General features: G+C 36.1%; 2 protein-coding genes and 1 long non-coding RNA gene across 3 annotated transcripts; 1 reads left to right on the forward strand and 2 right to left on the reverse strand.

Moving 5' to 3' along the window:
* The first annotated feature begins 1,336 nt into the window (after positions 1-1,336).
* LOC111454476 (transcription factor MYB44-like) lies at positions 1,337-2,527 on the forward strand. The gene has a single exon (XM_023095969.1). The coding sequence runs from the start codon at positions 1,503-1,505 to the stop codon at positions 2,310-2,312; it is 810 nt and encodes a 269-aa protein (XP_022951737.1). The 5' UTR covers positions 1,337-1,502; the 3' UTR covers positions 2,313-2,527.
* Positions 2,528-5,488: 2,961 nt separating this feature from the next.
* On the reverse strand, positions 5,489-11,131 carry LOC111454626 (MFP1 attachment factor 1-like). Its single transcript, XM_023096121.1, has 3 exons — positions 10,972-11,131; positions 8,863-9,148; positions 5,489-5,639 (listed from the first exon to the last, which is right to left on the reverse strand). Exons 1-3 carry the CDS (start codon positions 11,129-11,131, stop codon positions 5,588-5,590), a joined length of 498 nt encoding a protein of 165 aa, XP_022951889.1. The 3' UTR covers positions 5,489-5,587.
* LOC111454477 lies at positions 6,732-7,822 on the reverse strand. Its single transcript, XR_002712430.1, has 2 exons — positions 7,721-7,822; positions 6,732-7,640 (listed from the first exon to the last, which is right to left on the reverse strand). It is a non-coding gene; the product is annotated as an uncharacterized LOC111454477 (long non-coding RNA).
* Positions 11,132-14,217: the final 3,086 nt, after the last annotated feature.

A 14,217-nucleotide genomic window follows, 5' to 3' on the forward strand; every position in this document is an offset into this window, starting at 1 on the left:
TTTTTTTTTTTTTTTTTTTTTTTTTTTTTTTTTTTTTTTTTTTTTTTTTTTTTTTTTTTTTTTTTTTTTTTTTGTTTCTCTCTTAAATTTCATTTATTAGTGTTTAAATAATTTAGAATACAACCCATCTAAATTATAAATATTGACTTATGTTTGGATTGTCGGTTTGAATTAGATTGAATCTTTTAAAAAAATCTAAAATTTAGATATAATTGTAGGTCGACATTTTTTTTTTGTTAAGTCAACTCGACCAACTCGAAAATAGGGTTACAATACCATCCTACTTTACCCTATATTTAAGATTATTATAAAAACTAAGATTATTTAGCGTTTGTAATTAAGGGTTAGGTTGGACTGTGACCTTTATTTAAATTAGATGGCTCGAATCACCGATCTAATTAACTAGAAATTTTAGAATAGATCTAGAAAAATTTTTGAACCCAACAAATTTTTAAATTTTATTAGTGAATTTGGACTAGATCCATGGAAAATAAGTTTAGTTGATGTTTATATAATGGATTGGCCTACCTTTTTTTAATCTTTTTTTTTTTTTTAAGTATAAATATATTACCTAAAATGATTTTAATACAAATAATTTGATAAAGTTTAGTTAATTAAATTTAAATTTAAAAGGAATAAATGAGACAAAGAAAAAGGAAAAGAAATGGAAGTTACGTGAAAATGGGAAAGCCGGTGGAGGGGGTTTTGGCAGTTTTATTGAGTGAAGGTTGCAATTTCCAGGTGGCAGTACATAATTGGTTAGTAGCAGAGATTACAGGCTGGACTGACATGATAGCAAAGCAAGGGCGTTGTTCCCGCGATTCTGCTACTCAAGTTTTGTCGTTCTCTTGCCAGCTCAGCAACGCATTGCCATTTGTATATATCCTTTTTTAAAATAATATAAAATAATTATTTCCAAATGCTGTCCAGCCTGTCATAGTCAAACCCCTCCGCTCCTATCCAACCGTACCCCCTCCCCCCCTTCAAATTATTCTTATCCTTTTTCCTTTTTAATTAAATAAATAAATAAACCACGTTCGAATTTTAATTTAACGTCCTTTTCCAACGGCTCCCTCTTTCCATTTTTTAATTAATTTTAATTTTATAATTTTTCAAAATGCGGTTACTTTTTTTTTTTTTTTTTTTTTTTAACGATTTAACTGCCGTGGTGTATTAGTCTAAATGGGTCCCAGCTACGTCAAAACACGCGCTGTATTTATTTGACACGTGTCTATAACAGCTGTATACGATTAACTACCTTCCCTCGAAGCATCCTCTACTGGAAACAACCGGCTCAACCGGTCATTCTTATCTTTTCTCATATAAATACCCTTTTTCTTTCTTCACTTCTTCAACAAACAGGGTGAGGCTCCGCCTCCACCGCTTCTCCAAATCCTTCTCTTGTTCTTCTTCTGTACAGATTTTCGTAAGCGTTTCTTTCTTTTTATTTTTCTTTTTGTGGATTTGAATTTGTTATTTAGTATTGTTAGAATCTTTGTTCGATGGATTCGGTGAGGAAGGATTTGGATCGGATTAAAGGTCCGTGGAGTCCTGAAGAGGATGAATCGTTGAAGAGATTGGTTGAAAGCTACGGACCGAGGAATTGGTCGTTGATTAGTAAGTCGATTCCAGGTCGATCTGGAAAATCCTGCCGTCTCCGGTGGTGTAATCAGCTTTCTCCTCAGGTGGAGCATCGAGCGTTTACTGCTGAAGAGGATGAAGCCATTCTCAAAGCTCATGCCAAATTTGGTAATAAATGGGCCACGATTGCTCGTCTTTTGAACGGCCGTACCGATAACGCGATTAAGAATCACTGGAATTCGACGCTGAAGCGTAAATCCTCTGCTGCTATTGGTGAAGATTTCAACGATCCGCCATTGAAGAGATCCGCTAGCGTTGGTCCGGGTCCTGTCGGGTTTGGATTCAACCCGAGTAGTCCATCCGGATCTGATTTGAGCGATTCGTCTCTATCGCCGCCCGTGTATAGACCTTTAGCTAGAAGCGGTTCGATTGTTAACGATCCTCCCACCTCGCTCTGCCTGTCATTGCCAGGATCGAATTCGACATCCGGATACGGGTCAGATTCGGTTGCGAGCCCGACCCTGAAGATACCCGAGGCAACTCCTCCGGTAGGTACTGCAAAGGAATCGGAGGTATTCAGTGCGGAGTTCTTGAGTGCGATGCAGGAGATGATCAAAATCGAAGTGAGGAAGTACATGTCTGGGATTGAGGAGAAGGGTTGGAATGTTGTGCAGAGCGAGGCCATCGGAAACGCTGTAGTTAAGCGGATTGGAATAAGCAAGGTCGATTAGCAGAAACGCCATAAACCGAACCCCCACCCCTCCATGTTCTACAGAAATCACAATAATTTTGGCAGTGTACAGAGAAGAAGAGCAATGGATGAAGGTGTTTAGAGTTCCAATTCGATACAAGGATGATGTTCAAAACTTCTTTTAATCTTTGATTTATTGTAGAGAAGAAGAAAAAGAAACAATTCTCTTAAACTTCGTTTACGTGTTTCAGTCCATTGTCGTTTGTTTTTGAAAAGCTGCAAATACATATAAAATTGATAGCAAATAAAACCCCAATCTATATATAAACGATCCCATACAATGGAAGATAAGGGAATTTCAAAGTGCACTTAGAACATCCGCTAATTTAGGAAATGATCATGAGAGCTTATACTCAAAGTGACAATATCATGCCATTGTGGAGAGTCGTGTTCATCTAACATGATATCAGAGTTATACCCATACCCTGAATTCAATCATGTCAATAGAGGTCATGCCTGCCCGCGGCATAAATTGGAGACAATATTTTGGAGAAGCATAATTGAAAATGACGTCATTAGGAGCTGACTAGTTGGTCTTTAGACTTATCCAAAAATACAGTTCAATATATGGTTTTATAAATCATTTTACAACAAATTCTGAGATATCAATTGCTTTTTAAATTGGTAAAACAATCCATATATATCTCTAACATTAATATTACATTAAACTAAATATTCATAAGCTTCTATAAATATCTCAATTTACTACCTTTTTTAGATCGTGATCGATGTGGAGATTCCCGGTGCCGAGTTTGCGTAGATCAATTTCCACAGTTTAATTTTTTTCCATTTATTATTCTTTTAAAAAATAATTATTCGAAAAAATTGTAAAATATATGTATACATATAGTTTAAATATTACCATTATAATTTCAAAATTAACTTTTTTTTTTTTTTAGGCCGTTGTATTTTTGTGCACAATTTTACAGGGAAGAGGAGGAATGTTTTATTTATGCTAGTATATAAGTGCTTAGGGATATCTAGAGACATGTGAGTAGACTAAATCATGAGTACAATAGAGACGTGATTGCATAAAATTCTATCTTCATGAATACAATAGAGATGTGATTGCATAAAATTCTATCTCGTGTATATCATATGATGGTCCGATTGTGGTATTAGTAGAGGATTATGAGTTAATATTTAATGAGAGACTTACCACTTGTTATGAGGTTCACATACGTATTTTTTAGACTTAGTATGACTTATATGCACCTAGCAATGCAATACGTACACTATGTGGGTGCGATTAGAGGATCTCCAACAGGGTCTCTCTCGTGTCACCTTCTCATTGTTATACTACTAAGGTCAGGCCGACTACCTTAGTAGTTTATCTGTAGCGAAGAACATTTCATAATGTATGATAGCAAACTAGATTTGAAAATGAGATAACTTACACTAAAACTAGAATGAAATAACCTAGAGCGTGAAAATATAGATGAAAAAAGAAAATAAATAATAAAAATAATAAATAGTTCATATAAATTAAATTTTCAAGAAACACAAAAAAGAAAATATTAAATAATAATAGAGAATGTAGTAGTTTGGAAAGTGCTTAGGTGTAAAGTTGTGGTGACCTCCTTGCAACAACTTCAATCATTATACCACAAATTATCCTACTTCTCCATAGCGAGGTCTAGATACTTAAATGAATCGAGACCACGTTAAAGATTTAAAGTAATTTTATGTTAGATGACCTTTATGAATTTTCTTAAAATGCATATGAGTGAAGACAAAACGTGCTGGAAGAACTCATGTTTGTATGTTGGGAGGAGTAAGTAACGTGACCGAACAAAACATATTGGAAGAACTCATGTTGGTATGTTGGGAGGAGTAAGTAACATGACCATGTCACAGAAGATGCAGGAAAAATTTGAACAAATGAGTTCAAATCTATGGTGACTTATCGTCAAGTCCATCGGTAGGGATAAGTTTCCATACCCTTATAACAAATGCTTAGTTCTCCTCTCCAACCAATGTGAGATTTTACAATCCATTCCCTTGGGAGGCCAGCGTCCTCGCTCGCATACTATCCAGTGTCCGTCTCCGATACCATTTGTAACAGCCTAAACCTACCAGTAACAAATATTGTTCGTTTTGGCTCGTTACATATCGTCGTCAACCTCATAATTTTAAAATGCATCTGTTAGAGAGACGTTTCCACACATTTATAAGACATGCTTCATTCCCCTTTCGATGTGAGATCTTACATACTCGAATACTAACATTTTATGAATTATTGATAATGAAATGTTAGTTGGATGCACGTAGACTGGACCGACAGTCACATATGTCGTCACATATGTCGTTAAAAGTTTGTGGTTGTGTGTAAGGCCTAAAATGAATTATAGAGATGTTAGAAATTGAGAAGATGATAATTGAGTTGGTATGAAGTGGTTGGGAAGGACAAGGAGTACGAATAGGATATGTACCCTCCATCTCTACTCATACACTAATTTAGTTTCCTTTTATCTTCATCCATCTTATCCTATTCAATAATTCATCATAATGGATCGATGTGGTGCAATAATTTGCATAATCATAGCCTTTAAATTGTTTATCATTAATCATAAACACAAAATTCGTATAGTTTTAATTAGAACGACGGATTAAAAAATGCATTCTCGTTATAATAAAATCTGTTTTTCTTCGATTCAAGTTAGTCTTTTGTTCATCGCTACTTATATTTTGAGATATGATCCAAAATTTAATCATTAGAGATGGAAAAATAATGAGAGAACGTATATAATTCAAAACTCGAGCACTAAACTATTGATCTCGAGAAAAGCAAACGATGTTTTAGATACGTAAAAGTTATGCTCGTATTTACCCAATTTTTCTTCCATCATCCTTTTTTTTCTTCATTTCGTTCTTAAAAAAAGCTCCTCTTTTTGTTGGACTCTTGAAAGATATGAAATGAATTGAATGAATATCCCATTAACGGGTTCAAAGTGGTGGTCTCTATTGGAATTATCTCCTTCAATATCTCTTGATATCGGTAGAACTTTTTCGTCCCACAAATAGTGTCTAACCATAGTCCCGATTCGATTTTCAAATATTCAAATATGAGACCGTGACTAAAAAGGAACAAAGATTAAAAGCAAATAAAATAAAAATAAAAGATAAAAATACAGGTCAAAAAAACATCATACTTAATTATGAAACGGAATCCAATTACAAACTGAGTGTTGTTCAAATTTATTATAAATGGGAAAGTGGGTTCAAGGTACAGTTACAAAACAAAATACAAAAGTCTCAAATCCAAAGAAGGACTGACGCCCCACCTCGACCAGCAACTTTCGAACACCTAAAGAAATAGAGAAAAGAGCGAGTATAAAAATACTCAATAAGCAACCTACTTTTAAGCTCTCATTACATCTTTAACCTAGGTGATATCTACAAACTTTTATCTAGGCTCTAGGAAGTTCAGGCCTAGTCTTTACAACCATCTGAGTTCTTAGGTGCCTCAAAGTAAAAAAGTTTTCTAGCGGCTCATTGACTCATTTTGGATTCAAAAGAGGTGGTTCACCCATTTCTGACGCTACAGGTCTAGTGTGTGACAAATCGACATCTCGGATTGAGGCACTACCTCATAAAGTACTATTAGGACAACATGGTACCTATTAATCTAAACATCATATATGGCCAGTTGGTACACTCTTCCACACGACTTTAAAGTAGTAGTGTAACGACCCTAAATCCACCGCTAGCAGATATTATCCTCTTTGGGCTTTCCCCTTCGAGCTTCCCCTCAAGGCTTTAAAACGCGTCTGCTAGGGAAAGGTTTCCACACCCTTATAAATGGTGGTTTGTTCTCTTCCCCAACCAGTGTGGGACATCACAAGTAGAGTTTTAATCCACTTAGTTTTTGCACCAAACTTGGTAAAGTTTTAATCCACCTTTACATAAATATTTTTCTCATAGTTTTTAATCAACTATAGGAGGAAATAAACACGCTCAAATTTAATCTAAAACTAGAAAACTTATCGTTATTAACTTATGCTGGAGCTCCAACTTCCCATACAACTCAACTCTAACTTCCTTCGTGAAACTAATGCGAAAGTCCTTCAAAGATCTCAATAAAATTACGAAAATTTAAACTTGTAGAAAGAAATGGGTATTTAATTTCTCATCAGAACTCAGGTGCTACAACTGTTGTCAAAATTTGGAGAAGAGAAATTTCACATGATTTTCACGTAATAGTAATGTGTTGCACACGAGTGTATACTCGTCACACCAATTTCGAGCTTAAGTTAAAGTTGGATCGAGCAAGGGTTTAGAGTTCGAGATCTTACAATTTTGTCATAAGAACCAAATTGGATCGAGAGCATGCATGACCCAAGAAAAGGCAGCAAATCGCCAGCCTGAATCAATCATTTCATACCCAAACACACACACTAATATCTACAACGCTTCCCCTTTATTCTCATCACTCACTTTATGATATCTGCATGTTATTTCCAGATGCATACATAATCATAATCAATTCTCTTTAAACGAAACTTCCTTGCATCAACTATGACGCCCAAAAGGATGATGAAATTTCACACCAGAAGAACTTCTTCAACAATTATAAATTATATATCACAAAAAGATACAACCCGCGTGCCGATGGATGGAAGCTGTATGTGATTCATAAAAGTGTCTAATTTTTGCGTCAGATCTTATGGCGGTGGCCCTGCTAAACAACTTTCTCCCTTTTTCTGACTTTTTCTTCACGTATGAACAACTGGCCTTGTGTTTGGACAAGTCAATGTTCTCTCAGTGGGAAATGAAAGGCAGAGTCAAAGAATTTGGTAGTTTAAATGTATGAACATATTTGGAAGATTCACAAGGAAGGATGAAGCGTTGTTGTGTTGGAGTTTTGGCTGTGATGATACTGTTGGCAATGGTGTTTGTTCATGTGGATTGCAGGGTGCTCACATCGATGGGAGATACTCGGGCTGTGATGGGAACTGGCCGGGAGCATGTCGGGAAAGGTAACACGACTGAGTTCGTTAGGTTTGGTGGTGGTCGGAAGGGAAGATGGGCATTCAAGCATACTTCTGGACCGAGCAAAAGAGGACCAGGACATTAGTTGAAGACATGATTCAAAGAAACTTCTGACCATTCTTTGTTTGTTGTTGGTTTGTGCATTACAAATGAGTTCTTTGTCTTTCTTTCTTTTTTCCCTCTACAAATGGGTTATATGTACACTTCACACTTTGATCTCTGCCTATGCAAATGTATAAACTTTACATGTTTATGGATTGGCTTTCATTTTCTGGTTTTAACTTTTCGAGAAGGACTCTCCCACCCGAGGGAGAGGCTTATAAAGAATGTTTCGTTCCCCTCTCCAACATATGTGGGATCTCACAATCCACCCCTTTCGGGACCCAGTGTCCTTACTAGCACACAGCCTCGTGTCAACCCCTCTTTAGGGCTCAACCTCCTCGCTGGCACATCGCCCGGTGTCTGGCTCTGATACCATTTGTAACGGTCTAAGCCCACCACTAGTAGATATTGTCTTCTTTGGATTTTTCCTTCCAGGCTTCCCCTTAAGGTTTTTAAAACGTGTCTGAAACAGTAAGGTTTCCACACCCTTATAAAAAATGTTTCATTCTCCTCCCCAACCAATGTGAGATCTCACAATTCACCCACCTTCGAGGTCCAACGTCCTCGCTGGCACTCGTTACTCTCTCCAATCAATGTGAGATCTCACAATCCACCTCCTTTCAAGGCCCAATGAAGCTCTGACGGACTCTATAATAGCCCACAACTAGCCGATATTGCCGTCTTTGAACTTTCCCTTTTGGGCTTCCCCTCAAGGTTTTTAAATCGCGTCTACTAGGATGAAGTTTTCACACCCTCGTAAAGAATGTTTCGTTCTCCTCTCCAACCTATGTGGGATCTCACAATCCACCCACCTTTGGGAGACTCGTTCCTCTCTCGAATCGATATGAAATCTCACCATCCACTCCCCTTCGGGGCCAGCATCCTCGCTGGCATACCCATAACAGTCCACTGCTAGCAGATATTGTCCTCTCTGAAATTTCTCTTCCAAGCTTCCCTCAAGATTTTTAAAACATCGTGGGCTAGTGGAAGGATTCCACACCCTTATAAAGAATGCTTCTCTTCCCCGATGACGTGAGATCTCATAGAGTCATTCACTTCCAAGAAATTACAAACTATCTTCAACACAAATTCTTAGTCAATGATGAATGAAACTACACAATATTCAAAGGGTTTAGGTGCTTTGTTGGGCTAACAACTAATTAGAGTTCTAGAGAGACAAGTCCTAGCTAATGGAGGAACAATGGAAGGATTCCAATTCCAAGAAAACAAAGAAGATTCAAGCCACATTAAATTAACCAATGAAGAAATCTCTAGGCAAAAAAACGCTTCCATTTTTCAATGCATTTAAGACCATAGAACACAAGAAGAACAAATAATGAACAAGCAGATCTCCAGTAAAAGAAGCTCAAACAGGGCAATAAAATTAAGACCAAACAGATAGATATTCAAGTTTCAGTTTCAAAAGTCGGGTTTACCGCCTCAAGCATCCCCTTACTGATCTGCTTAGAGTAGAGGCCTGGAGAATGTCGATGCCGTCGTCCATGGTGGCAGGGGAGCCATTGGTAATGGCATACGCCTCCTCCTCGATGCTTAGCGCGACAAAAGCAGCTTCGTCCGCTGGAATAGTGCCGTATCGCTTAGAGAACATTGAAGGGGAGGAAAGGGTTTCGATCAGACGGCTGATAACGGCGTCGCGAGTGCGCTGCGTTGATGGCCATATGCTGAATTTGGTACCGAGTGGCTTGGCAGGTATAATCGGTTCTTTGATTTTCCACGTCCACGTCCATATTCTCAATTATTAATATCTTATTATACATTCTAAAAATATTCTTAAAAGTTTTTAAGTTATTTTAAGTTCTATTGAAATAATGGTGGTGGTCTGCATGTAACTTGTATAGAACCAATAATTGTCGTAAGCTTACTCCTCAACTTCTAATTGACTATGTCGTAAGAACTTGAGGTTGTGCGCTCGTTTGTGGTAACTATAGTTTATAACTTTTTATTTTTCATCTGTTTGCTTCTTGAGTAAGGAAATTATTATCATAATAGTGTCCGTATGATTATTATATTATAATTATTGTAGCAATTTAAGTATAATTAGTTGACTAGTACTACTAAATTTTTGCATGCGTCGTTGGGAGAAAGAATACTTGTTAGGCAATGCTTGAATATTCTGATACTTTCACTTTCTAAGAGTGTTGTATCTTCGGAGTTGGACACTAATCTATATGCCACAGTGCTCGATCATTTGATAATATTTTGACTATGTTGTTGAATAGTCCCAAATTGTTCTAAATATATAAGTTTGATGGGCTGGAGTGAACCGAGGTTTGTTAGCTAGCTTTGAGTTCGGTCCTTAATAAATGTAATACTTCAAATAAATTTTCTTTAATAAAGAAAATATATTATAAAACTTGAAATTAATGCAGTGGACGTAGCTAAAATGAGGAAGAATGTTGCTTCAAAAATTCTCTTATATGAAAATGACGGTTCATAAATTCTATTCTTACAAGAGCTACTCCAAACTTATGAACAAGACAAAACATTGTCTAACTGACAAACGTTGTTCCTGTTCTAACAATAAAATTGTTCCAAAAGTTGGTTTTCAACCTTCGGAGCCCTATTATCGATTCAAATTTACCCAACATAAAATTGGTCTAAGCAAAACACGCTTAATTATGAAATTCTTATGATTGAACTACCGAAACATAAGATGCACCTCATTAATAAAGATAGTAATTTTCACTTCTTTTAAGACATTTTTTAGTTATTTTATCCTCAAGATCATCCTTGTTTAGACATAGTTTCGGTACATAGATTCTTTACTTGAGTGTCACATCAAATTTATAATTCAACTTAAAAAATTCACTATGCTCACATGTCTTTTAAAGCAAAAAAACACACGTCCTACTCTAAGTAAAAAAAAAAACTTAATTCGTCATTAATTATATGGCCAAACATTAACAAATTCATTTGGTAGATATATGGACTAAATTATTAAGGATAAATTATTAATGTATCATTGTAACGATAGCAAATATATTATCTAGATTCATTATTTAATATTTGATACATGAAATGGTCATGGAATATGCTCCAAAGTTCAATATAAGGACCGGCCTATGTAAAAATTTAAAAAAAAAAAATACATTTCTTCCCTCCCAAAGGGGGGGGGGGTTAGATTTGAGGGAAAAAAAACTAATCTCAAAATCAATCACTTAAAGTCAAAATAAAACTAAAACTAACAAACCTCATCCTATCTCATAAAATTGTAACTTTCCATTATCTTCCAAAGAAATGAAATATCCAGCTGCGTTATCCCATAAGACAAGCCACAGCCACACTTAACACCATACCAGATTACACAATCGCCGTAAAAACTAATCACATAAAAGCTTCTTGTATGATCGAACAGCCAGGCAGCCATCCAAAGACAACCAAAATGTTGTTACATATATATAATATAAAAGTATGAAGATTTTGTTTATATATACCGATGAAAGGAGAAAGAAAAGGAAGAGAAAAGGGGAAGAAAACTCAACGATTGTGGAGTGGATCTGAAGCATTTGGGACCTTCCTCTTACTGGACATGAACACATGGAATGGCCTCATCCTACGTTGCTCTTTCATTTGTCTGTTGCCGTCTTTGGTTGCTTGGCTTGGTAGCTTCACGGTATTGGTATTGGCTTCTCCATTAATGTCGCCTGAGAGGAGGAGCAGCAGCAGCAGCAAGGCCACCGCCATGAACGGCAGCTTGAAGAACCGCATGGAAAGAGAGGCAGAAGGGAAAAGGCGAGTGGGTTTGTCTGTTGGGCAGTGAAGGAAGAGAAAAAGGGGTATAAAATGAAATCATGGGATATGAAATCGAGAGGGGGAGTTGAGTAGTTGTAGTGTGGATTTGGCGCTATTCTGGTTCACGGGACTAATAATTTAATTTAACTTTTCTTAATTAATCAGTAATAAGAACAGAAAATGCTGGATATTTAAATGCCTATATCATTTTGTGTTTCCCACTCTTCACTCTTTCTAAAAAGTAAATTCTTTTTTTTTTTATGCCTTTTAATTATGGTTTGTTTTGGAAAGATCTTCACTTATTTCATCTTTCAAATAAGTTTTAAATTATTGTGTATATTTAAATATTTCATTATACTTAGTGACGATTTGTGACTCAAATCTCTCAATAAGTGAGTTGTTACAGGTTGAGGTTTGGCACATGTTTTGTGTTGAAGTAAAGTTCATTATCGAATTTACAATTGGTTTAATTTGATCCAATTCAACTGTTCAACTTTTGTTCAATTTAGTTTTTCACTACTTTGACTATTTTCTGCAGTTCGCATCTGGTTCGGAAGGTTTTTCACTAGTTTTCATATTGATTTAACTGGTTCTTCAATCTAAGTGTGTTTTCTCTTCGATTCACACTTTATTTTGATGAGTTTACTTCAATTTTGTTCAGTTTAACACTACTTTTGGGCGTTCGGAATGAGATTTGTATGTATCAAGTTCAATGATTGAATGTTGTGATTCTGGTGACAAAGTTTGGCCTCTCTTGAATTTGGTTAGGTCAGTCCTAAGCTAAATGAAAGAATATATTTGTGGGAATCGCATTATTGAAGTGATTTTCCTATTGGATGTTCTTAATGAACATTAGATATATATATGCATTGTTTGTTATGTGATTGTTGAGATGATTGGTTCTAATGTTTCGTACAAATCCCTGCATTTGGTCTAGGTTTTTAATAGTTTTAGATTCCTCAATTTTACATTAAATTTTTGTATGTATGCATATCTAAATATTTTTATACTCATTTTTTGAAAACTAGGTCAAGGCAAAGGTGTAATGAGGAGCGTAACAAGGAAGTAACAAGGAAGGTGGTTGGTTGTGTAATGGGTCTATGTCTTCTTGTTTTTATATTAAGTTTTCATGCGTAGTAATTGTTGTGATTTATGTTGGAGATATATTGTTTTAGACTTTGTATCTTCATTTGTTTTAAAAAATGGTACTTGTAAAAAACCATATTTGATTTTGTTCGTATTGTCTTATTTGATAGTACTTAAAATTTCTTTCCAACTTTTAAATCACAAAAGTCTCATGTGGTCGACCTATGCTTCAAAAACCGGGTCGTTACAGGGCAGATCCAACTTTTTAGCACATTTTATGTTAAACTATGTTTGGAGGACAAGATGATTTTCTAAGCTCAAGGAGAAACTTTTGGAGGAGGTATTAGGTTAGCCTTTTTGTAAGCTTTTGATGAAATAGAAAAAGAAGAGAAGTAACAACATAGTATATTGGTATTATTGGGTGTTGTGCAATGCTTTTTTCTTCAGCTGTCCTTCAAGTGGGCAAATCTTGTCGGATGGCAGTGGGCAGTGGGTTTAAATTTGTTTGCATTTTCAAGGGCCCCTAAGAAATGCGGACACAAATCTTCCCTTTTTCTTATCTATCTTTAATTTGGGCATTGCTTAAAGCAGACGTTTTTGAGTGGTCAAATCCACGCCTAAAACGTACTACAATCTCCCAATTTCCTCTCCTTTCCTTCCTACAACACAATTAATCTCCTTTTGCTTTCTGTGTTAAAGTGGATTCCCTCATCTATCTATCTCAGCCTCTGGTTTATTTCAGATGCTTAGGGGTGGATTAGACATGGATTCGGTAACCCTTTTGGACCCAACTTTTTAACACTTCTAGCTCTAACTCTTCAATCCAAATACAAACTATTCAAATGAGTTGGTTTGAGTCTTGAGCTAAGAGCCTTCGTAATAGTATGACGACCAACTTCTTTATATACTCACAATGGTATGATATTATTTGGTTCGAAGTTTAAATCAACTTAATTCTTGACGAAAGAAAGAAAGCTCGAAAAATAATACACCAAAATACCTGATTATGTGGTAATTGTATTCAATCGTAGAACACCCTTCCGTATCCTTTCATTGTCGTTGAAGGACCTGCATACAAGCAAAGTTGGCTATCAGTCTCGATATGTTTTGTCTAAACGTGAAAGATAAGAGAGTTATGGTACTGATATTGTAGCTCTTGAACCAACTAGGTTAGATAAGTGTAAAATCCCGCATTAGTTGGGGAGGAGAACGAAACATTCTTTACAAGGGCGTGGAAACCTCTCCCTAGCAAACACCCTAGCAAACAGTTTTAAAAACTTTGAGGGGAAGCCCGAAATAGAAAGCCCAAATATAACAATATCTATTAACAGTGGGCTTGGGCTTGAACTATTGCAATAACTCGAAGAGAAAAGACTATTTTGTTAATAAAAGATTAACAATGCAAATCAAGTTTTCATTAACTACAATGAAACTTGGTCTAAAAGGGAGGAAAAAAGAGTTCATATCATAAGAACGAAAACTAAGTTCAGTGTTTGAAAAGGAAGAAATGGAAACAGAAAAAAGTACAAAAGGAAGGCATGCTCACAAATGGTCGCTTTTCCTCAATCCTAAATCCTAAATCTTAATTAACAAACTAGATCACGGACATTAGTGCTTCACTTCACTCATCACATTAAAAAGATTTCTTATTCTATTTAACCCCTTTTGAGGAGCTTCATAGCTGGGAGAGAGAGCTTTCATTCCACCATGTGTCGTGATCCTAATGGGTCATAGGTTAAGTTTGAATAATCATAATTGCAGGAAATCTATTGTAATAGCTCAAGCCCACCGCTAATAGATATTGTCCACTTTGGCCCGTTGTGCATCGTCGTCAGCCTCACAGTTTTAAAACCTGTTTGCTAGGGAGAAGTTTCCACATTCTTATAAGGAATGTTTTGTCTCCCTCTCCAACCGATGTGGAATCTCACAATCCACCCCCTTGGGGGCCCAAT

The sequence above is a fragment of the Cucurbita moschata genome, unplaced genomic scaffold (genome assembly GCF_002738365.1).
Source record: "Cucurbita moschata cultivar Rifu unplaced genomic scaffold, Cmos_1.0 Cmo_Scf00016, whole genome shotgun sequence".
Classification (NCBI taxonomy): domain Eukaryota; kingdom Viridiplantae; phylum Streptophyta; class Magnoliopsida; order Cucurbitales; family Cucurbitaceae; genus Cucurbita; species Cucurbita moschata.